Source organism: Lemur catta, chromosome 6 (genome assembly GCF_020740605.2).
Source record: "Lemur catta isolate mLemCat1 chromosome 6, mLemCat1.pri, whole genome shotgun sequence".
NCBI classification, from domain to species: Eukaryota; Metazoa; Chordata; class Mammalia; order Primates; family Lemuridae; genus Lemur; species Lemur catta.
The window spans coordinates 52435299-52458761 of record NC_059133.1 but is presented as its reverse complement, the minus strand read 5'-3'; the positions used below and the strand labels follow the sequence as shown (position 1 = coordinate 52458761).

At 56.8% G+C, this 23463-nt stretch overlaps 2 protein-coding genes across 6 annotated transcripts; one reads left to right on the top strand and one right to left on the bottom strand.

The window, feature by feature from the left end:
* The first annotated feature begins 2048 nt into the window (after window positions 1-2048).
* On the top strand, window positions 2049-8210 carry NAB2 (NGFI-A binding protein 2). 3 transcript variants are annotated; one of them, XR_006735777.1, is made up of 8 exons: window positions 2049-2500; window positions 3889-4762; window positions 5203-5336; window positions 5659-5710; window positions 5805-5937; window positions 6145-6336; window positions 7331-7643; window positions 7750-8210. XR_006735777.1 is itself a non-coding variant. In XM_045553579.1 (7 exons), exons 1-7 carry the CDS (start codon window positions 2418-2420, stop codon window positions 7438-7440), a joined length of 1578 nt encoding a protein of 525 aa, XP_045409535.1. In that variant the 5' UTR covers window positions 2049-2417; the 3' UTR covers window positions 7441-8210. The 3 variants fall into 3 exon arrangements, 2 of the variants coding, with proteins under 2 accessions (XP_045409535.1, XP_045409536.1); XM_045553579.1 differs by having other exon boundaries at window positions 7331-8210; XM_045553580.1 differs by lacking the exon at window positions 6145-6336 and having other exon boundaries at window positions 7331-8210.
* STAT6 (signal transducer and activator of transcription 6) lies at window positions 8148-21731 on the bottom strand. Of its 3 annotated transcripts, none has more exons than XM_045553576.1 (22): window positions 21451-21731; window positions 19019-19155; window positions 18470-18608; window positions 18098-18181; window positions 17559-17694; window positions 17381-17433; window positions 17044-17192; window positions 16319-16450; window positions 16003-16191; window positions 15557-15644; window positions 15284-15406; window positions 14610-14702; window positions 14055-14261; window positions 12295-12389; window positions 12062-12198; window positions 11578-11724; window positions 11296-11359; window positions 11075-11185; window positions 10799-10891; window positions 9787-9852; window positions 9567-9695; window positions 8148-9482 (listed from the first exon to the last, which is right to left on the bottom strand). In XM_045553576.1, the coding sequence occupies exons 2-22, from the start codon at window positions 19132-19134 to the stop codon at window positions 9293-9295; spliced, it is 2541 nt and encodes an 846-aa protein (XP_045409532.1). In that variant the 5' UTR covers window positions 19135-19155; window positions 21451-21731; the 3' UTR covers window positions 8148-9292. The 3 variants fall into 3 exon arrangements, with proteins under 3 accessions (XP_045409532.1, XP_045409534.1, XP_045409533.1); XM_045553578.1 differs by having other exon boundaries at window positions 17574-17694; window positions 21451-21703; XM_045553577.1 differs by lacking the exon at window positions 21451-21731 and adding an exon at window positions 20574-21385.
* Between the last annotated feature and the right edge of the window lie 1732 nt (window positions 21732-23463).

Here is a 23463-nt window from a genome sequence, read left to right as displayed (position 1 = left end):
GCAACAGCGTCTTAAATTTGCTTAGCATTCTACAATTTACAAAGAGTTTTCATATACATTCTCTCATTGGAACCTCACGACAATTTTCAGAAACAAGGATACAAACACTCGGTAGTTTCACTCTCACACAGGTTCGCACCCGGACCCTTCTGACTCCCCTAGGGGGTGGGCAGGCTCCTTCCGCGGGATTTTCCTTCCCTCCTCCCTCTCTGGCCCGGCACCCGCCCCAGGACCGGGGAGTGGAGGTCTCAAAGTCGGCTCTTCCCTCGTTCTCTTTCCTGGATCGGGACCCAGGCGCCCGGCGCCTGGGACGTGGCCGCGCCCTTGCTTCACGCCCTCCTCCGCCCCCCTCCGGGGGCGGGCGTCTCCCTCCGGATCCCAGGGCTCAGCGCCGCCCCGAGGGGGCCCGGGTGGGAGGGAGGGGGGCGCCTCGAGCAGAGGCTGCGTGGGCGGAGGATGTGCGTCACGGGGAGCGTGGGCAGGGGGAGGGAGGGGGCACGTGGAAACCCAGGGCCAGCGGCTGGCAGCCCAGGATCCAAAATAACCCGAGGGGGAAGTGGGCTGGGGGAGGGGTGCTCACAGACCTCAGAGGGGATCCAGGGGTGCCCCGCGAGGGAGCCAGTCTAGCGGCGCCCTCCAGTTGCAGGACGGGGGACTGTGAGAGGGGACTATGCACGTTCCTACCACCCCGGCTGTGTTTGGCTGTTCATGGGATGAAGAGAATGTGAGCCACTGAAATCCCCCACCGATAACGCACTCCTCCTCCCCTGCCCCCACCACAGACGGAAAGGCCCCCTCGCCACGCCGGAATGTAGAAGCAGTCCCGCCCCACGCCACCCACGCCCTTGCTTGGCCCGGCCACTCAGACGTGCGGAACGGCGGGGCGGCGCTGAGGTTTCGGACCAGGTGGAACCAAGCCTGCGGCCAGACCGCTAGCGTCCCGTCGTCCCCCGCCCAATTTCCTTGGGGCCTAGAGCCGTTGGGCCGGGCCCTTAGAGCCCCCGCCTCCAGCCCTCCCAGCCGTGGGCGGGAGTGTAATGGGAACCAGATGGGGCGAGGAGAAACCAAGGGGGGAGGGGATGGTGGACTGCGGAGGGGCGATAGGCTCCTTGAAGACGCTCCTCCCTCCATCTCCTCCGTGGATGTCGGGTCGGACGCGGCCGGCCTCTTGCTCACTTCCACCAGACTCTCTCGGAAAAGGTCCCCCGATAGACGCCCTCGGAAAGGGTATCCTCCTGATCCGCAGCTTTGCCACACAGAATTCCCAGGGAGAGCCTCAACCTTAGCAAATAACGTACAAGTAGAGCAAGGCGGGACGCCCCCCATCTCTGCCTCACCTGAGCGCTAACAAAATCCGACTCGTCTAATCAACACGCGCACCTAAACGGTGGCTCCTAGCATAACCTGCCTATCCCGTTTCCCAAACTTTGCCAGCGTCTCGAGGCAAGGCTGGAGGAGGCCTGGGTTTCTAAGAGCGGCCTCCTCAAATTACTCCTCTGGAGGCTAGGGAAGCACGCCGGGTTATCTAAGGGGTTCCTGCAGAGCCCCACGCGCTCAGACCTGCCGTAAGTGTACACTCTATGGGAGTCAGATGCACGCACAGGAGTCGCCGCGCACCCCGAGCTTTTCGCCAACTTTTGCCGGCTCACTCCTAACATTCACACGAACAGCACCGCAAGGCCTGAGTGTGGGCAGCGGGCGTCTGCGTAGTTGTTTAGGCGCGTGTGCACGTCCGTGCGCTTCTGTGTCTTTGTGTACCTGTGCGTGGATCTGACTCCCATAGAGTCAGATCTCAGCTCGGAGGGCTAGGAGTAGGGGGTGAAATAGGAATGTCGCCGGCAGGGCGCTCACGTGGGTACGTGGGCGCGGAGAGGGCCGGCTGTGCATCCGGCGTGGGCGGCACGGAACGACCTCGCCCCGCCCGCTGGGTCCCCAAGCCCGCCCTCCACATCCCGGCCTGGTTCACCTCGGTCCCTAACTCGGTGCCCCGGCTGAGTCCCCGCCCCCGCCTCCTGTTCCACACCCTCTTCCCCCAGTCTCTGCCTCTCTCAGTCTCCCAGCCGCGGCGTCTCGGCGGCCCAGAGGCTCAGGCGCCCGCCCCCCGCCTCTGCCCCCGCCCCCGCCCCCGGCTGTGCCCACGCCCTCCGCCCGCCAGCCCGGCAGCCAGCGCAGCGCGGGCCTCGCTCCCCGTGCGTCCTGCGGGGGCGGAGGCGCGGAGAGGCTGCAAGCGCAGCCGGAGGGGGGGGGGGGCAGAGGCACACACAGAGGCGCGGAGGCTCGGAGAGAAAAGACGTGGAGGAAGGGACGGAGCCTGGACAGCGGTGGACACGGCATCCTGCGCGAGGAAGAACGCAGCGCGCAGCAGGCGCCGAGCGCTGGGCACCGAGGGGGGCAGCCCGGGTGGTCTCTGGCTGTCCATGCACAGGGCGCCTTCCCCCACAGCCGAGCAGCCGCCGGGCGGAGGGGACAGCGCCCGCCGGACCCCAAAGCCCCGACTCAAGTTAGTGGGCAAAGGGAGGCGGTGGGGAGTGGAGATGGGTGGAGCCGGACTCGGGATTGGGGTCCGGAGGGTGGAGGTCGAGGAGAGGACGTGGGGAAGTGGGACGGGGGTGGAAGGGTGGAGACTGATGGAAAAGGGGGTGCGTCTTCGAATTAGGGGACCCTGGAAGCAGCCAAAGATCTAATGAAGCTGGATATGAGAGAGTAGTACCTAATTTTCCAGTTCTGGTTTACTTTGTGGGCATGACCTGGCATGCGAGCCCCCAAGCGTCAGGGGAAGCCCGGGAGGTCGAGCTGGCAACAGTGCGGGGAGGGATTGGGGGGCGCTCGGCTGGCTCAGTCTGTCGTTGGCACGGAATGCGCGAGCCCCCGGGGCGCAGGAGAAGCCGGTGCCTTTGAGTTAAAGGAGCATCTGCGGGGCTGCAGAGAGGCAGGGGATGTCTTAGGCATCCCCTCCCATATCTGTCCCTTTATTCACAGAGTCTAGAGGGGAATATCGGTGTGCAGCCCCTCAACCAAGAGCCTTGAGCCGCTCCCCCACTCCACTTGAAGATGTGGGTGGAAAATAAGGGAGAGAAGTAGGCGGGAGCCCCGGGGCGGTTTTCGCCCACAGACGCAACCACTGTGGGAGTGTGTGGGGGCGGAACGGCCCCAGAGCAGAACAATTGAGGTGCCCCTCCCCTCCCGCGGGCCCCCTAAGCTGAAGGCCTACAGAGCAATCTCACTGCTAGGATAGGGGCAACTGAGGGGCACTGGGTAGTCTTAGAAGGGAGGAGAGGTCCTGGGGGGAGAGAGCTAGGATGCCTTAAGAGAATGCATAATCCTTGGGAAAAGCTGAGGGGAGTGGAGCAGGGATCCACCTGGCTTACTGAAGGGGAAGGCCACACCCCTCCCTTTCAGCCTCCTGGGCAGGATGCCACCGGGGAGTGAAGCTGGCCAGCAGTGGCTACCAGTGTCTACTGTGGGGAGGACAGGGGTCCTGGATTCACCTTAGTGTGGGATGTCACCTTAAGTAGTGTTGAGGCTGCTGGGTGTTTAGGGTGGAAGGTGAGGACTGTGTTTTGGGTGAGAGAGAGATCCAGCCATCCCAGAAGTTTGCTGGTCAGCCTCAGGGCTCAAGGTCTTGTTGCCCCAGACCAGAAGGGTACCTGCACCTGCAGAGACAGGGTACTGGCTTTTGGTGCTTCTGGCTAGTCTGGGATGGCATTGCCTCTGAGCATTGCCTTATTCTCATGGTCTGTGCTCAGACCTCAGCTCTGGGCAGGAGAGCATTCAAATGAGGGAGGAGAAGAGAAGCAGGCAGGAAAGGGAGGACAATTGTTAGTGTGGGTTGGTACCCAGCAAGGGGAGTTGCACTGACTGCCTCCCTCTTGTGCCCTTCCTTCTCAGGCCCAGTGCCCGCACCATGGCACTGCCTCGGACACTGGGGGAGCTACAGCTGTACCGGGTCCTGCAACGTGCTAACCTCCTTTCCTACTACGAGACCTTCATCCAGCAGGGAGGGGACGACGTGCAGCAGCTGTGCGAGGCTGGCGAGGAGGAGTTTCTGGAGATCATGGCACTTGTGGGCATGGCCACCAAGCCCCTCCACGTCCGACGCCTGCAGAAGGCTCTGAGAGAGTGGGCCACCAATCCAGGGCTCTTCAGTCAACCAGTACCTGCTGTGCCTGTCTCCAGCATCCCACTTTTCAAGATCTCTGAGACTGCGGGTAGCCGGAAAGGGAGCATGAGCAATGGGCATGGCAGCCCAGGGGAAAAGGCAGGCAGTGCCCGCAGTTTTAGCCCCAAGAGCCCCCTTGAACTTGGAGAGAAGCTATCACCACTGCCTGGGGGACCTGGGGCTGGGGATCCCCGGATCTGGCCAGGACGGAGCACTCCAGAGTCGGACGTTGGGGCAGGAGGAGAAGAGGAGTCTGGCTCACCCCCCTTCTCCCCACCTGCGGGGGGAGGAGCCTCTGAGGGGACTGGGGCTGGGGGGTTGGCAGCAGGTGGGGCTACAGGTGGTCCGGACCGACTGGAGCCAGAGATGGTACGCATGGTGGTGGAGAGCGTGGAGAGGATCTTCCGGAGCTTCCCTAGGGGGGATGCTGGGGAGGTCACATCCCTGCTGAAGCTGAATAAGAAGCTGGCACGGAGCGTGGGGCACATCTTTGAGATGGATGATAATGACAGCCAGAAGGAAGAGGAGATCCGCAAATACAGCATCATCTATGGCCGCTTTGACTCCAAGCGGCGGGAGGGCAAGCAGCTTAGCCTGCACGAGGTGAGGACCCGACCCAGGGCCTCTCAGGATTGCCTTTGACTCCTGGGCCTCCACCCACTTACCTCTGAGAATTCCTCATTCTCCAACTCTGTTTCATTGCCCCTTGACTAGGACCCTAGGCCCTGACCCCCTCTCTCACACACCCCAACCACTCCAGTGCTTCGGGTGAGGGGGAAGCAGGGATGCGGGTGAGGGCCCAGCTGTGCAGCTCTGTGTCCCTCAGGACCCCACAGGAGTGGAGGTGGCCCCAGGCATTCCTTGGAAGCTGTGGGTGCTGATCCTTTCTTTCTCCCTCAAAAAGCTCCTGTGTAGTGTGAAAGCCAAAGCAAGCCTCCAGTGGTTGGGCCTCACTTCTCTGGTGGTGAAGGGGTGTGAGGACGTCTGGGGGAGGCAGCGGGGGAGCGAGGATTCTGACTGTTCTGGCTGCCCTGTCTCCACAGCTGACCATCAATGAGGCTGCTGCCCAGTTCTGCATGAGGGACAACACACTCTTACTGCGGAGAGTGGAGCTCTTCTCCCTGTCCCGCCAAGTGGCCCGAGAGAGCACCTACTTATCCTCCTTGAAGGGCTCCAGGTGAGAACCCCTTTCCCAGGTCCTTCCTAGGTTGGAGTCCTGCTAAGGAGTTGGATCACATCCTAACCTCCAGCTCAGGGGTCTCTATGCCTGCTTCCCTCTCACCTGCATGTCCTGCCTTTGGCCAAGTCAGCTTGTCTGAGGTCTGGTCCCTCCCCCATCCATCTTAGGTTCCTCCAGTCCCCCACAACGATAGTGTCTGAGCTGGAAACTCCTACCCAGCCATTGTCTTTGCAACGCTGCATGCTCCTGGCCAGATTCTGTGTCCTGCCCGTGTGTGGCCCTCCTCAGCCTCACCTTTGCATTCTTCTCGTCTTTGCAGGCTCCACCCTGAAGAATTGGGAGGCCCCCCACTAAAGAAGCTGAAACAGGAGGTATGTTTTCCAGGGTACATGTAGAGGGGTGGGGCAGCCTTCCCCAACCCTGTCCCTTGCCAAATCCTCATTTCCCCGTTTGGGGCTTCCGCAGGTTGGAGAACAGAGTCACCCTGAAATCCAGCAGCCTCCCCCAGGCCCTGAGTCCTATGTACCCCCATATCGCCCCAGCCTGGAGGAAGACAGTGCCAGCCTGTCTGGGGAGAGTTTAGATGGGCACTTGCAGGGTAAGAGTACATCCAAACACTTCTCTCTTCACTGGGGGCAGGAGTGGGGTGGAGGGTGGGAGGAGTAAGCCCAGAGGCAACTGCCTGGAACAGGGTTGGGAGGCCTGGCTGGATGGGGGCAGAAGGATCTATGGGTCTGGCTGTGCGGTTGAGGGTGGGGGTTCCGTTGGCTGCAGCCCCTTGCCTGACCAGTGCCCATGCCCACAGCTGTGGGGTCGTGCCCAAGGCTGACGCCGCCCCCTGCTGACCTGCCTCTGGCATTGCCAGCCCATGGGCTATGGAGCCGCCACATCCTGCAGCAGACATTGATGGACGAGGGGCTGCGGCTCGCCCGCCTCGTCTCCCACGACCGCGTGGGCCGCCTCAGCCCCTGTGTGCCGGCAAAGCCACCTCTCGCAGGTGAGGCAGCCAGCAGTGCTGTCCCCAAGCACCCTAGCCACCCAGGCCCCACACAGCAATCCTGGTGTCCTGGGGCCAGGTGGGAGGAAGAGGGATGTAGTCACCAGAGAGAGTAGGAGGGTCGGGCTCCAGCCAACCAGGGCTGCGGTTGAAGAGAGGAGGACCCTGCTGTTCCCACTGGGGAGAGTCTGGTCCTAATGGAGATCTGTGAAGGGGAAGCTGAGGGGAGCCGGGGACAGAATGGGGGTGAAGGGGAACAGGAAGGAGGGTCACCAATAAGGGAAGCTCGGACAGAACTTCCACCAATGCAGGAGGGTGGAACAGGCTAGGAGTTGTGGGGGTGGAGTTGCCCAGCTTGGAAGCAGAGGAGCCCAAAGGGGGATGCTTTGTGTGTGAAAGGGGGAAGAGAGAGTGGGCCGGCAGAGGGCCGGGCAGCGGCTGGGCTGAGAGTGACGCAGCAGACAAAGCCACCAACCCTGGCTCGGTATTTTTAAACTGTGCGTGGGTGGGAAGTGGGGGCGGGGACTGGAAGGGGGGGTTCTTTTTGAGGGAGGAGCTGGGAGGCTGGCTTCCTGTGTTCCCCCTGATTTGGCTACCAGAAAACTTGGGGGGGGCCATGGTAGGTTGGGTGGGGCCTGGGAGGGGGCCAGGGATGAGTGGGGGTGGCAGAGCCTGGGGAGGGGGGAGGGGGAGAGGTCAGAGCCAAACCACCCCCGCAGCTCCTGACAGAACCAGAAATTCCAGCAGAACGGAGGCGGGAGAGACAGAGAAAGACAGAGATACGCGGAGAGACAGAGAGCTACATACAGCCAGAAAGGGGAGAGGGGCTGCACATGCTTGAGCGCAAAACCCCCCATACACATGCACTGGGCAGGAGGCAGTAATTCAGTAACTTGAGCTCATCTTCACAGCTTTCTCTGCCCCTGCTTCTGTTCCCAAACCCTGCTCTCTTCAGCCTCCACCCCTCCTAATCGACTCCTTTTCTCCCCCGCAGAGTTCGAGGACGGGCTGCTGGACCGCTGCCCTGCCCCAGGACCCCATCCCGCTCTAGTAGAAGGTCGCAGGAGCAGCGTGAAAGTGGAGGCTGAGGCCAGCCGGCAGTGAGGGGTGGACTGGTGTCCTCAGACCCAGGCCCCAGACTTCTGGTTCACACAGACCCCACACTCTCCGTCCCCGGAACCCTCGTCACAACCCCGGATCCTTCCGCTGCCCTTCTCCTGCCTCACCACCTGCTCCATGGGCATAAGACTATGGGGCTTCAAGCAATAACGAGCCGAGCAGGGGCCTGGCGAGAGGACACAAGGAGGGTGCGTGGTGCCCCTCACCCCTGCCCAGAGCGAGGGGCAAGGACTCTGCCTCCAGGGCATTTGGGGTTCTCCCCTCCCTCACACAGCATACTCCCATTCTCTCTAGGTTTGCACCAGTGGCGTGAGCAGCTGGACTCAGTTTGGACATGGGGGAAAATGGGACTTCCCTGGGAAGGTCCAACAGCTAAAAATGGCAGCATTTCCCCCCAGAACTGGGGGCCTGGGAACACTGGACTTGCTCCTTCTCCCCTCTCCTTCCCCATTTTTGTGCTTCTAGTTTGTTTCTTTAATTTAACAAGTGCTGCAGTTTGCCCTCCCATCCCCATCTCTCCCCCCAGTCCTCAGCAGTTCTTTCCCTCCTGCCCTGTGGGGGAGGGCAGTGGATGTGGGATCCCTTCGCTGGCCCTTAACTCCCTCAGGAGGCCTGGGTTGGACCCAGGGTCTCCCCCAGCAAGGGGCTGGACTGCAGCACCTATCTGAGCAGTTAGAGCATCTTTCTTTTCAGATTGTGTACAGTAGATTATTTATTTTGTTATTTTGGAATAAAATTTATTTTATGGCTTAGGATCTATGACCCTCTCCTCAAGAGGGAGAAAGGGTGGCATGGGATGGGGAGTGAAGGGAAGCTGACGGTGGACGGGGAAACATGAGAGGTGCAGTGTGCAGGACCCTTAATACACCAAGGGCCACATGGCTAGGCTTGGACTCTGACCCCCTTCTCCAGGCAGTATTGGGGGTGTTAAGCCATGTGCAGATATTACAGCCACATAGAGCCACCTGGACACAGTCATACTCAAAACTGAGAGTACATTTGTGTTAGCATGTGTCAGAGAGGCTAGCGCACTTGCTGGTGCCTTTTGTCCAATATCTCATCCTCCAAATTGTGTCGTCACATAGGCAAAAGCTGATAGACGCATGTTCTGTGCAGTCGTGTAACTAACTTGTGTGCCATCGGTCCATTAACAGATACACACATTTTCATACAGCTATACACAAACTGGGCCCTTGTCCTGTACAACCTCAAACGTACCAGAACCTTCATCTGGCTGACATGAATTTTGGGTTTTTGGGGATTTGTTTTTTAATTTGGGCAAAACCCTTATCAGTAACAACATATCCAGATCTCTCCTCTCCTCCCACCCAGGGTCCCCCAGGGCTGGGACCCAATTCTCTCTATCCCTGGCCTCTAGGGCAATGTGTCTGCATGTTTCTACATATGCGTCCTACGCCCTGGCTCAGAGTGGGCGGAGAAGCCCTCCATGCCCTAACCTGTGCTCCTGCCCAGCCCCCGTCCCGCTCAACCCCATCTTCCATGGAGAGCAGTGTGTGTGTGTGTGTGTGTGTGTGTGTATGTTTTCATTTTCTCCAGGTGCAGGCATATTGGGGCATGTCTCACTTTGGAGCCTGAACTTCCCTTCTGGTGCTGCAATGGGGTGAAGGTGGGCAGGGGTGTGTGGTAGGAAGGAAGGAGTGGATTGGCTCCACCCACCGTGCATTCTCCTGGCAGTCTTTGCTTCCTGACCAAGGAGTAGGCAGGGACAGGAGGGCATCTTCCCCACCTGCTGCTTGGTAAGAGCATGAGCCGGTGTCCAGAGCAGGTCCATGGGGTGTAGAAGAGCTGCCTCTCTGGGCTCCTCCTTCCGCTGGGATCACCAACTGGGGTTGGCCCTTAGGTCCAGGTGGGACATTGGGATCCCAGATTGCCCATAGGGGGAGGGCTGCAGGAGGGGCTGGGCCCCCAAGGACCCTCCCCCTGACTCCCCTTGCCCTTCCAAGAGAAGCTTGGTGAGGTCCTGTTCAGTGGGAGGCAGCAGGTGAGGGAACATGTCTTCACCAATCCTGCAAGGAGACAGGGAGAAGCAGTGGAGTAGGTGTGACACCCATTCCCCCATCCCCTACCCAGCTGCCACCCCAGGCCAATACCAGGTGTCCTGAGGAAACCCTCCCACTGGCTGGCTCAGGCAGCTGTCTTCTGCCATGGTCACATCTGAGCAGAGCAGGGACTCAGGGCTGGACACAGCATGCTTCTGAGGCTGGCATTGCAGCAGGCCCCTGCCAGGAACCAGAATAGAAAATAAGGAGAGGGCAGGGTAGGGCCAGGCAAGAATGAAAGCAGGGAGACAGGAGGGGCTTTGTCACTCACTGGGGATGTGACTGGTCAAAGGACAGGCTCATCTGGCTCAGGCTAGGGGCGATCTGCAGGTGAGGCCTGGAAGCAGGAAGGAGGGCACAGTCAAAGGACCCACAGCAAAGGCAGGGTGATGCAAAGTCAAGATCACTGAGTGAGGAAACAGGCTCCAGCTCCTAACTCTGACTACTTTGCTGCTCATGACTGCATGGCCTTGGGCAAGTCAGTTCTATGCTCTGAGGTCAGTCTTCTCATCTGTAAAACGGGGGGTGGGGAGGGTTGGATTAGCCAATTTCTTATGTTTTTTTGGACTCTGAACTCTGGTGGTTCTAAGTCCCCAAGTCCCCACCCCCACCTCATCTGGGAGGGGAGATGTGCCTTGACTAAGAGTTAATAAGCTGCCTTGAACACGGATAAAAACATAAAAATAAAAATTAAATTAAAAATAAATTTTAAAAAAGAGTTAATAAGCATCCAAGTGTTACTTGGTGAAGAAAAACGTCTAGGCCACTTCAAGGCCAAAACAAATGAGTAAATAAAAATCAACACAGCAGGTAAGTGACAGTGGATTTCAGGGGCAGGAGAGGTTTGCACCACGAAGTCACCTAAATACGGCTTTCTCAGTATGTGCCCCTGTTGTTAAGGGACACATGACACAAAAACTTAGTTTTTGCTATGAGCCAGGCACTATCCTCAGCTTTACACATATTATGAACTCATTTAACCTTACAATAATCCCGAGGGAGGGATTGTTATTATTATTATCCCCATTTTACAGATGAGGCACCAGAGGTTCCGTAACTTGCCCAAAGTCAGTAAGTGGCGGAGCTGGAATTCAAACCCAGGCAGTCTGGACCACTACCCGCTAAATAGAATGGACAGAAAAAAAGAAGAAAGGGAGTTAGCATTTGCTGCCCCTTCCTCCCCTTCCTCACACAAGAGCCTCTTCTAACAAATGCAAGTGCCCATCCAGGCCCCTTGGAGTGGGATGGCATCCACCCTCTATCCCCAAGAAGTTTTGACTTACTCCTGGAAGGCCGGCAACACATTGACCGATTCTTCTTGGGGGAGGCCTTGATATGAGGGGATGCAGTGAGAGTGTGGTGGGTACACCGGGGGCCTGGGGAAAGAAAGCAGACCCCCTGATGCCAGCCCTTCCCCTGGACACCCCCACACCCTGCCTTGGAAAGGGGAATCTCTTTCCCGGAAAGGAAAATTCCCAGCTCAGCCCCCAATGCCAGCTCTGGCATGCTGAGAGCTGTCAGCACAGACCACTCTCATTCCTGTCTCTTGAGCTCCTTACGCTATATCTGGGCCAAGCCGAATGCTCATGGAGGAGTCAGGAGCCATTCCAAGATCATAAGAGGGCACCATGGTAGGCATCTGGGGCTCTGGGGTAGGAAGTGGCTGGTCCCTGAGGAGAGAAGGAGGCACATGTGACTGACCACAGGTTGCTGCCACCACTCCTTCTTGCAGGTAAGCACCAGCCCAGGACCCCACCACCATCCACACCACCACACTCACCTTTCCACAGTCATCTTGATGGTAGCTGGGACATAACCCCTGCCATCCTTACCCATCTGTTCAGCTGTTGTGGGAAGGAAAGGAGATCCATGGAGTGCTCTGGGGTTAGGGAAGGAGGGAGGTAGAAAAGGCAGGCATGGCTGATGGGCAGTAGGAGAAGTGGGGCTACAAAAGTGGGGAAAGAAGTCAGGGGTGACACACAGTGGGCAGGGAGAGTGGTCATCTGGGAGCAGGGAGGAGGTGGGTGTCAGGAAGGAATCAGAGCTGCCAGATCCAGCTCACGCTTGTAGTGGCTCCGGAAAGCCTCGTCCTTGGGTTTCTTGGGGTAGAGGTTTTTGAGCTGAGCAAGATCCCGGATTCGGTCCCCCAGCGAGCGAATGGACAGGTCTTTGGCAGAAAACGGCTGGATATTCTCTATCTGTGGGGAGCCTACAATAGGAAGGAGACCCTGAGTCCCCTCTGTCCCAACATTCTGCCCCGGCTCCAGCCAGCACACAGCCCCCACCATTCTCAGTGCACCACAGCAGGGAGTGAGGACCTGGGGTGGGGGAATCCTGAGGGAAGGAGACGCAGTAGGCTCCCTTCCTACGGAGCTCACAGCGAGAAGGTGGAAGTTTACACCACAGAAGGAAGATAGAAGCAGGACCTAAGGAAGACCTTCCTGAAGATCAGGGTTGGCATCAAGGAAGGCCAGGACATTTCCATCCCAGAAGAAACCCCAGAGAACACAGGCACAGAGGCAGAGGACTGGCTGGGGTGATCTCACCATCCTGACCCCGGATGACATGGGCAATGGTGATGCCCCCAATCTCTGAGTCACTGAAGCGCAGGAGAAAGGTTCCATCGGGCTCGTTGAGAAGAAGATTAGTGACGTACTGTTTGCTGATGAAGCCGATGATCAGCCTGGCCAGGATGAAAGAGAGGATGGGGGAGTGGGCACTGGGCATGGAGAGGGAGCCGGAGGCACAGCTCCTCAGGCCACCTGGGGCAGGGACTTACCGGTCTGACCAGTAGCTCCGGAGACAGCGTTTGGTGAGGTCCAATACGCCATCGAACCATTGCCAAAAGGTAAAGCCACGGCCCAGCAGGATCTCCTGGGAATGGGGGAGCTGGTGTGAGGGGCAGGCAGAGCTGGAGCCTGGTTAGGGCAGGCACTAGGGTGTGAGGGGCCACACAACACAATCACAGGGCTGAGGAACCAAACTGGACCTGAGACCCCATCAATGACAACAGCCAACACTCGTGCTTACCATGTGCCAGGCACTATTCCGAGTCTTTCCATATATTAATTTATTCAATCTTTACTAGGCTATGGAGGTAAGTACTATAACAATCCCATTTTACACATGAAGAAATGAAAGCCCAGAAAGGTCAAATGACTTGCCCAGGTCTACACAGTTGGTGAGAGGTGGAGTTGGGATTTAAACCCAGGCAGTCTGGCACTGGAGCCCCTCATAACTGCTTTGCTAAGGTAGAGTCCAGAGGAAGGTCACTTGCTGGGTATGATTGTCCTGTTCTCTTTGCTAACACATCCTCTGACTGTGTGGGCTTTTTTTTCTTTTTTTTTAAATTTATTTTTATTTTTAAAATTTTTTTAGAGACGGGAGTCTGTGTTGCCCGGGCTGGACTCGAGTTCCTGGGCTCAAGCAATCCTCCCATCTCAGCCTCCTGAGTCGCTGGGATTGGGGCATGTGAGAGGGCGCCCAGCCTTTTCCTTTTTTTTTTTTTTTTTTTAAGGTAACAGTACATGGGTGTGTTTACCCAGCTGGTTGTCAACCAAGACGTCTAGACCTCCTTTTTCCTCTGTTCTTGTAAGTGACCCAGTGCTGACAGCCTCATTCTGGAGGCAGTAAAATATAGCAGTTAAGAGCGAGAGTCAGAAATATAGGGGTTCAACCGGTTAGGTGGCTCACACCTGTAATCCTAGTAATTTGGGAGGCCAAGGCAGGAGGATTGTTTGAGGCCAGGAGTTCAAGACCAGCCTGAGCAAGACTGAGACCCTGTCTCTACAAAAAATGGAAAAATTAGCTGGGTGTGATGGCGTGAACCTGTAGTCCCAGCTACTTGGGAGGCAGAGGCAGGAGGATCGCTTGAGCCCAGGAGTTTGAGGTTGCAGTGAGCTATGATGACGCCACTGCACTCTAGCCTAGGCGATGAAGTAAGACCGTCTCAAACAAAAAAAAAAAAAAAAAGAGAGAGAGAGAGAAATATAAGGTCCATCCTAGCCACGCTACTCACTTGCTGTGAGACCCTGGACAAACTACCTAACCCCTCTGAGCATCAGGTTCCTCATCTGTAAAATGGGGATGATAATAGTGGCTACCTCAATGGGATGTTGGGAGGATTAAGTGAGATAACATACAAAAGTGTTACGCACAGTGCCTGGCATGTACTAAGCTATCAACACATGGTAACTGGTATTACTGCACATGTCCCATGGAATGTCATCTGGTTTTTGCAATAGGAACTATTTTTCCAGAGGGTCAAAGTCATTTTGAACCAGAGCTCCATTCACACAAAATCTAGATGAGTCATGCAAGCCTGATAAAGAGGAAGGACAGAGGGCCCTCAGACCAAAATCTGAGGGATGCCACAGAATGCATCTTTAGCTTCCAGGGCCGAGGGGTTTTCCTGCCTGGGCCACGACAGAAGACTTCCTGACAGACAGGATGGGGCCCTGTGAAGATCCTAGCAGTCAGTCCCTAGGTGGAGGCTGGGGAGGCCCTAAGTGCCTGAGGTCCAAAGGGCAGGGAAATGACCTTGTTGAACTGTGACCAGGAGACAGAACGGTGCTGGAAAGCCTCCATGCTGAGGCTGTTGTCGTTGAAGATCTTCTGGGCCAGGAAGAGGAAGTGCTCTGGGAGCAGTCCCCGGTTGGTCCCCACCTCAGCCATGAACTTGAGGTTTAGAGTTTCACACATCTTCTCCCAAGGCACCCGCTCAGCCACCACAAAGGGGACACGGTCCTGGGGTGAGGAGGAAGGAGAGAGTGCCTCAGGCTATCATCCCTGCCCTTCCTCAGGCTGGCCTTCATCCTTCCCACCTTCCTGAGGCTGACTCCTCCCCAGCACTGTCACCCCGAGCTCGCTCACAAGCTCACAAACCCGGTGCTTTTTCAATTGTAGTTGATGGTGCTATGGCATGAGAGTTGATAAGACTGGGTGAAAAGAGGTCAGAAATACCAAAGCAGGCCCATGAGAAGGAGTCAAGGTCACACCATTTGAACATGCCTGCCACCTCACCAACCAGCCTGCACCACCCACATGGTATAACCCACCCTGCCCCGTCCCCTCCAACCCCAAGTCTTTCCTCACCATCTCAGAGAAGGCATTGTCCCAGAGGATGGTGGCTTTGGCATTGTTGTCTTGGTTGCCGTGGACAATGACCACCAGGGGCAGAGACAGGGCCTAAGGGGGTGAAGACAGAGTTTCTTCGTAGTGGAGCAAGAGGTTTCCTTGGGGGGGCTGGCTCCGTACATGCAGGGAAGTAATTGTACTCATGCCACACAGTTTAAAAGCTTGTGGCATGTTATTAAATGCTTTCCAAAGCTCAATCAGGGCCTTACTGTAGAGAAGTGGTTACGAGTCACTGCAGGGGAGCCAGACTTCCAGGTTTCAAATGCCAGCTCCAACACTGTCTGACCTGGGTATACCACTTAATCTCTCTGTGCCTCAATGCACTTATCTGCAAGATGAGGCTGAGTAATAGTACCTACCTCACAATGTTACTGTGCTTGTGTGTGCATGTGTGTGTGTGTGTGTATCACTGAGAGTGCCCTGGTCTATAAAAAGTGCTTAGTAGATGTTAGTTGCTCTCTGCTCCCATCCTTCCTATGTGCACCCCATGTTCTTGCTCCTCCCCACTCACCCTGGCCCCAATGTGCATGAATCCTAGACACATGGGCACGGAGCAGTCACAAGGCCCCAGTGTGCAGCATGGAGGGGGACTTGGGGTCCCAGATTAGGGCAGGGCTGGGGGCGGGGTTCACCTGGAGCTGGATGGGGAGTTTGTTGGGGCCGAGCGTGAAGCTGGCAGAAAAGAGCACAGCACACTTCTCCTCGGTGACAGACTCGGTGCCCTTCCGCTCACACCGCTTAATTTTCTTCAGAAGCTGCCAGGTGGAGTGACAGAGAGCAGGGGTGAGGGTGTGAGGGCAGAGACCGCTTCTCCTGGGCTCCCCAACACCCTCTCCAAGGAGAGTCCCATGGTCTCCTAGTGGGCTCCCCCCTTTCCCTGTCCTCTATACCCCGAAGCCCCTCACCAGGTTCTTGAACAGGGCGGAGCAGCAGTTCCCAGGAATGCTGTTCTCCAAGGGCACAGTGTTGTTGATGATTTCTCCAGTGCTCTCTCTGCCAGGGCAGGTCAGAATGTGATGAGTGCATCCCAGCTGGGCCAGGTGTGGCAGGGAGCTTGAGTCCATGGGTGAATGGTGTGGACTACTCGCTGTCACTGGCCCTAAATCTCTATGACCCCACTTGGGTTCTCAAGGAAGGAGTCCCCATTGTGGCCAAATCATGATGCCCCCACCCCATTCCAGCCCTGTGTGGATGCCTCCGTGCCTTCCTCTGCCTCGACCATTCAGGGTCTCTGCATCCCCTGGCCCTCCCTCCCCATCACCCTGATCTTTGTAGTGCCAGACCCCCAGGCTCCTCTTGCCTCCATCACCCCAACAGGCCTTTTCTAGCCCCAGGGCCAACCCCAGCTTACGCTCCAGCCCCAGGCCCCTGCGGCACGCTCAGCTCCCTCGCCTGCTTCTCAGTCACCATGTCGGCCCTGACCAGTGGAGGCTTGGCTGGGGTCCCCAGGAACCGCAGGCCCAGCAGGAATCGAACCCCAGCCTGGAACTTGGTCTGAGTCTTCAGAACCTGGGGGGGCTGTTTCTCCACCAGGAAAGAGCTGGGAGGAGTGAGGAGGACATGAGGGGAGTTAGGGTCTGGGTCCTCCCTGGTGTCCTCCCCACAACTCCAGCTCCTTCCTTGCAGGGGGTCTGCTTTAGGCCAGGCTGGGGGCTCACAGGGCATACCTGATGATGAGGGTTTGCAGGACTTCATCCAGCCGCTTTATCAGTGATGCCCGGGTCTTAGGCTCAAGCTCCCCACCAGCTGCCCCTACCTCCTGCTGTAGCTGGGAATAAATGTCCACCAGGCTCTCACACCTGGGGCCAGGACAGTGGTCAGGGGGCACAGGATTCAGGATTCCTGCTCCAGCCCAGACCCCCTTCCCCTAAACCCAGGGAGAAAGCAGGATATCATGTGTGGAGAGGTGGAGTGGGCCCTAGGTGTGGCTACAAGGCACCTGGCCTACAGGGGCTTCTGGGACCTGCCTCGGATCTGGGTGGGAGGCTCATTCTCAGTGCCTAGACCCCCTGTGGAAACCTGGCTGCCTCTCCCCCAGGCTTCTTATACCCAGGACAGATGCCAGCATGTATAGTGCTTTTGCCCAAACTTGGAAGTGCTCCCACCCAATAGACCAAATGGGAAAAGGCTCCCTATTCCTCTGGCCACGGGGCTAGAAGAGAGAAGCACGGGCTGGATGAGCCTCGCCTTGCGCCCCCTTGACTAGGCACAGTTGTACAGGGTGCAACATGAACAACGGTGTGCACAGCCCTGCTGGAACTGACTTCTCTGCATCTTGGCCCACTCCAAGGCCCTCCTGCCTGGCTTCTCTCTCTCCCCTGCAGGTCCTCCATCAGGGACAGCATGTGTCCACTCCCAGCCTGCCCCCCTTCCCCATCAGCCCTGCCCTAACCTCTCCTGTAGCGGGGCCAGGCTCTCCTCAAAGGGTGCACCATTCCCTGCCAGCTGCTGCTGTCGTTTCCAAATCTGGATCCTCTTCAGCACCAGGGCCTCAGCAGCTTCCAGCTCCCCCACGGTCTCCTGCAGCAGTGTGGCCAGGGCCTACGGGCAGGGCGGGGCCTGAGCCAGGGCCACACACTGCCTCCTCCCCCAGCGCCAGGAGGAAGGCTCTCTTTTTTACCTCTCTGGCACTCCTTTACCCCACCTCAGTCTGCGTCTCTCTGAGGTTTAACCTCCATCCCTCCAGCTGCACTTTGAGCTTAGGTTCCACCTCCCAGTCCATTACTCACTTCACTTGGCCCAGTCCCATTGGCAGGAGTTTCCATCAAGCTGTGCAGGGACACTGAGGACACAGGCAGAAATCAGGGATGCAGATAGGTTGAAAGTCAGTCAAGGTTGAGGTCCAAGAGGGGGCCACTCCCACACACTCCCCAGAACCCTCTTAGGGCTCCAGGCCCTATCCCCCACCTTGGCCAGCCTCACCCCCCTGCAGGGCTTCTCGGAGAAGGCGGGTCTCCCCTATGCGGTGCTGCAGCCTCTGCAGGGCTGTATTAAACTTGAGTTCTTCCTGCTTCCAGTGGAAGGGCATTGGCAGGTGGCGGAACTGCATAGGAGGGACAGATGCTAAGAGGTAAGACATTCTTCTGCCTACCTCTCTACACCTGGCCTCCACTCTCTGCTCTGCAGAAAAGGAACATTTTCTGGCTCCTCTCTCCCCTTTGGTGGTTCTTCCTGACCTTTTAGAATGCCCTGAGGGATAAGACCTTTCTCTGGGCAGAATCAGTTCCTTGCCCCTTACGCCATCCTTCCCAGGCCTTGTTACCTTAGTTCTTCATTGGAAGCTTCCCTGAGTTTGGGATTTGCTCTGAGCCCAGGAACCTCCTTTGGTCACTCCTGGGCCTAGAACACTGAGCCTTTCCTGAGGTTCAAATGCTTTCTAGTTTCTTGTGGCTCAGGCTAAAGTCCCAGGGAGTTCAGTTGGGGTGGGAAGTGGGGTATCACAATACCTGTTCCATCACAGCTTTTTTCTCCCCTTGAAGTATTTGTCTGAAAGTGGCCACCAGCTTCAAGGGGTCCCTCTGATATATACTCTATAGAAATGAGGGTGGCAGGTGGTTAGCATGGCTCTTACCCATGTCCTTCTCCCACTCCAATCCCCAAGCCCCCATTCACACATACACTGTAAGGCAGCACAACTGTAGACTCTAGAAGTTCTTGTGCATGTGCATCCTTTTAAAATCTAATTTACATGCTAGCTAACAGCTAACCACAGGAACACCAATTTGCTCCAACATCCAACCAAATTTCTTCCAGCATCCAGTGCTCACCAAGCTCCGCCTGAGTCCCACCCAGCCTAGTCCCCTCCCCTCCTGCCCCACCTCCAGGGTGCTGATGTGTTGCAAGATGGCATTCCCCTCCCCCTGCTCTCCCGCCGAGGCCTGAAGGCGCTGGACAGTGGCTGAAAGTAGGGCGCTAGCCATGTTGCAGCAGAAAGCATCTGAGCCGACGAGGAACTCCCTGTGGGAACATCAAGATGAGACTACCTCAGGCCAGGGCTTCCTCAACATTCCTGACCCTCCACCCAAAAGCCAAAAGCTCAGTGGTTCCTTTCCCCTTCCTTATTCTCCATCTAGGCCCTCTGCAGCCTTCACCCCTTATTCCTCAATCTTCCAGGTGTTAATAAGAAGTGCCCTCGCCCCAGCCTGATGCCCCCACCTTTGGCTCAGCTTCCTAAGAGATAGGTCTCCATGTGTCAACAAGCATAATCTGGTCTTGATGGGGCACAGACTTCCCAACAAATCTAGGCCACCACATGTGGAATAACAGGTCCTAAGTCCCAAACCCATGGGTGGAGGGAGGACATCTAAGGAGAGGGAAGATGGATAGGGGAGGACTTGGGGGACCAGCACAGGGCAGCCAGGACTCACCAGGGCTGGTTCTCCAGCCAGTCACCCAGGAGATGCCGCAGGTGTTGGGGGAAGTCGACATAGAGCCGCTGCAGTTTTTCTGGGGGCATCTTGGAGACCAGACCCCACAGAGACATGATCTGGGATTTGGAGGGTGCCTGGAGGAGAAGAACAAGGCCACTCCAAGTGCCTGAGAAACTTGCCTTATCTTCTGGGGCAGCCAGGGACCTCCTATAGACAGCCCTGCCAGGGACCATTCCCACCACCACTCACTGCCAGACCACATTAAACCAGGGCATCCTTAGTCAATGCCTGAGACAGGGTAACACCTTCAATGGTTGCCACAGGGTGGGGGTGGGGGGATGGGGAGGGAAGAGCTGAGCTGCAGCCAGAGGTGTAGGGAGACAAGGGGAGACAGAGAAGTAGGGAAAAGTTTTCTTAGAGAAGGCAGAGGACTTGGGTTGCAGCTCTAGACCTGGCTCCAGTTCTGTGGGCAAGGAGCCTCCCCTCTGGGAGCCCCAATCTTCTCATCTATAAAATACGAGTGTTGGATGAGTGGAGAACTTTCCAAACTTTTTAAAGTAGTAGACACATTTAGTTCTTAATCTGTGGAATCCCAATTACATAAAAGGTATTGGAGTTGCTCTGTTGGAAGAAGTGGGGAAAGCCTGGACCTCACCTGCTTCTACTTCCCTCTCCCAACCTCCTGACCCCAAAGGTGTCCCTGGGAAAACCTCTCAGAGGTCTAGGTATCCATGAGATAATTTGAAAACCACCAGGATGGATGATGAAGAAGGGGGTGATAGAGTAATAATTCCTACTATTTATTAAGCATTTATTATGTATGAAGCCGGAAGGCTAGAAGGCCAAGGGGAAAGAAGAAAGGAGAGAGAGAGGAGAGGAGGGGGTGGGGATGAAGGGGAGAGGGCTGCATCCTCATTTCTGGGTTGGCTGTGGGCAGGTGGTGCTGGGTAGGCCAGTGGTTTCCCAGGGGTCTCTCAGGTCATGTTTCTCATAATACCCCTCTCCCAGAGATGAGGGAGAGGATGGGATGGCAACTTCCTAGGTCTCCCCCAAACCTAGTAACCTCAAGTCCTCCTGTTGTGCTTTCAGCCTCTCACCTCTCCCCAGGGCTCCAAAAGGGATGAAAAACAGAGAGGCCCCTTCTCTGGACATTCCTGCTCCCAGGCCCTCATGCCCCTCTTTCCTCCAGGGCCTGCTCCCCCCAGCTCTTTTCTCTCAAAGGCTGAATCCTCCTCCCTCCTGCTCAGGGTCCCTCAGTAGGCCTTTCTGTAACCACGCCCCCTCTGGAGGGTGGGGCCCTTTCTGGAGCCACATTTGGTCTCTTTCAAATCCAAGGGAGGACTCCGTTCCTCTCTTCTCTCTCCCTCCCCTGTCTCTCAGGGTGCTCAGATTCCAGACCTTTGATCCCCTACCCCTGGTCTATTGGGAATTCGAGTGAGTCCCCTTTCCTCCACATCCCCTTTTGTGGGTGACCAGCCTCCTAGCATGGCCCTGGCTAGAAGTTTCCAACCCCCTCCCTCCCCAGACATCAGGAGGCCACATTTCTCCCCACCTTCACCCCACGACAAGGCCGGGTCGATTAGCCTGGTCAGGACAGAGGCACCTTTCACCTTCACCCGCTGAAGGGGGCACCGGGGGCGGGGCCACGGCGTGAGGGGGCGGGGCCAGCGAGCCCTCCAAACCGCGAAGGGCCGCCCGACGTCGAGGGTCCTCATCTGCCCGCTTGGTGGCCTAAACCTGATCATCTCAGCCCCTACATTCCCGAGTCTTCTGACCGTGGGACCACAGGATCAAAAGTCAAAAGAGCCTCTCCGAGTGGCCCGGCGTGTGTATGTGGCGGTAGGGGCGGGGGACGGGGGTGCAGAGAGGCGGAGCCAGTTCAGCACGAGGAGGGTTAACTCCGCAGCGCCGGGAAATCTCCGGCGTCTACAGCAGCCAAGCGTGGAGCAGTTTTAAGGGGGAAATTCCCCCTCCTTTGGGGCACCATGAGGTCTACATCTGGGGCTCACGCACCCCCAGCCACACCCTTGAACAGGAACCTTTATGGGGGAAAGGATAGGGGCTTGACAAGGACCCACTCCTGTCATCAGCCTTCTAGGGAGGGGCAGTAACTTCCCCCCAACCCAGAGGGCAAAGGGGGCACTCCTTCACCCCCTTTCCCTGACTTTCCATACTCCTGGAGGTGCAGGGGTGAGGGTGTGGAAAAGTGACCCATGGGGGAGGGGAATGCTGAGGCCCACAACCACCCCTCATTCCTCCCACAGTTTGAAACTGCCAAAACCCAGTACGGCCAGCAACCAACATAGCTGAAACAATTTCTTGAGGACCATCCACCCAGCCCAGGGGAGGATCTCCGGAGGCCCCTCTCCTCCACCCCCTCACTCACAGTCAGAGGCCACCCCCTCCCCTCCTTGTAGGCATCCCCTCACCTTGGCAACCCCTCTGCTGTCTTCTCCCTCTCTCAGCGGGCTCTGCCAGGCCCCATGGGTCTGTAGCTGTCCAGCGAGTTCACGGCTGGCCCTGCTAGCACCCCCTACCCTCCACCACCAAAAATAAAAAAAATAGAACACAGACACACATACACACACACACACACACACACTCCTCTCCCGTCCTTCCTCTTCAGTGTAAGCAGTGGCTGCCCCAGCCCGCTGTTTCCGGCTTCTCCGTCTACCCAGGTCCCTCCCTGTAGCTCTGACGACACAGAGAAGAGAAAGTGGGCTGGAGGAGGAAGAGGAAGAAAGTGGGGTGAACATGTGTGCCTCCTCTGCTGGGTTGGGGAGCAGGAGAGGGGTCAGGACTGGGGCTCCAGGCCCTGAAGCCAGGCTAGAGAGGAGGCCAACCACCACTTACTCTGGCCCCCTCAAAAGCAATCAACTTTGTCCAGAAAGTCACCCAATACCAAGCAGAGACAGACGTGCTGCCCCAGACTGCTGGGCTCCCATGCTCAAACTTTTGCAAGGGCTGGGGTTTGGGCCCACAAGGAACTAGGCTCCCCCCCGGGGCCTCAGGAAAAGCAAATCCCTCTGGACTCTGCACTCCCTCCAGTGGAGGACCCTGAAAAGCAGCTGGGGAGCTTATTTAATTCTGGCTGGAGCTCCTAGGTCCCCCTCCCTTCTCTGCGGGAACGCCTTAGAGGTCGCGTGACCACTGATGAGAGGGAGGGGGGAGGGGAAGCTTCAGCTCAGAATTCTGGAAGACTCCTAGAGTCCCTCAGACTGAAGCCAGTCTTTGTCCCCTCCTCACAGGGCACCGCTCCTCAGACCCTGGTGGGAGCCAGCACAAGCTGGAGCTGCTACCTACAGATTGCCAAGGGACAAGTTTGAATACGAATCTGTTGTGCAGCCTTGGCAAAGTTCCTATCTGTTTCTGGGGCAAACACTGAGACACGCCCAGAAACAAACAAACACACACATGCACAACTGCCCCGGCTACAAGAGTACACACACACACAAGTGCAGACACACATGTCAGCACTCAGAGCCTCTTGCAATCACAATGGTACACACACACACACACACACACACACACACACACACACACACACACACGGCTTGCTCAGCTTCTGAGTCATCATCATAAGTAATGGATGGTGCTGCAGTTTTTGCCGGGGGAGGAACTGAAGGGACATAAGGGACCCAGAGAGGCCTTCACACACCCAAACCTGAGAGCTGCGGTGTGTGGAAAGGGTGGTGTGCGAGGAGCACGGGAGGTGGGAGGAAGTTTCTACTCCCCTTCTGTTTCCCATAACAAGGCTGGGCTGAGGGGTCAAAGCTAGGCCTATGCTGCCCCCTGGTGCCTGAAATGATTCCCAGGCCCCAGCTCCTCCTCTGTCCCTTGCTAACCCCTGTGTCTCTGCATGAATGCACGTGTGTGTGGACCCAGCCAGGCAGCAGAGGGTAGAAACAAACAAGCAGAATACAACAGTTAAGAGCTTGGACTCTGGACACGGGCTGCTTGGGTTCCAGTCCTGCCAATACTGCTAACCACACAACCCTGGGAAATTTACTCTGTGATTCAGTCTTGTCATCTGGAAAATGGAGCAAATAAGAGTCTTAACCCATAATGTTGTAAGAATGAAATGTGATAATACATGTGAAGGCTTAGGACAATGCCTGGAACAGAGTAAATGTCAGACACTATTTTTATGGTCCAGAATAAACCAGGTCTGAGGAAAGCAGAAGGGTCTCCATACTATTCAAAGGTCCCCAGATTTGGGGTGATATTACTGCCAAAAAGACAGACCCTATTGAAAGTATGTGTGTTTATTGTGTCTGCAGGGCAGTAAGTCAAAAAGGAAGGAGAACAGGGGTGGAGATGGCAGGCAGGGAATCTGCCCATTGGCTTGTCTGGCAAGCAATGCTAGGATCAAGATGTGTGGACGTATGTGCTCACAGCATATGTTCTTTGTATGTGTTCCCTGGGGCCCACTCTGCCTGTGA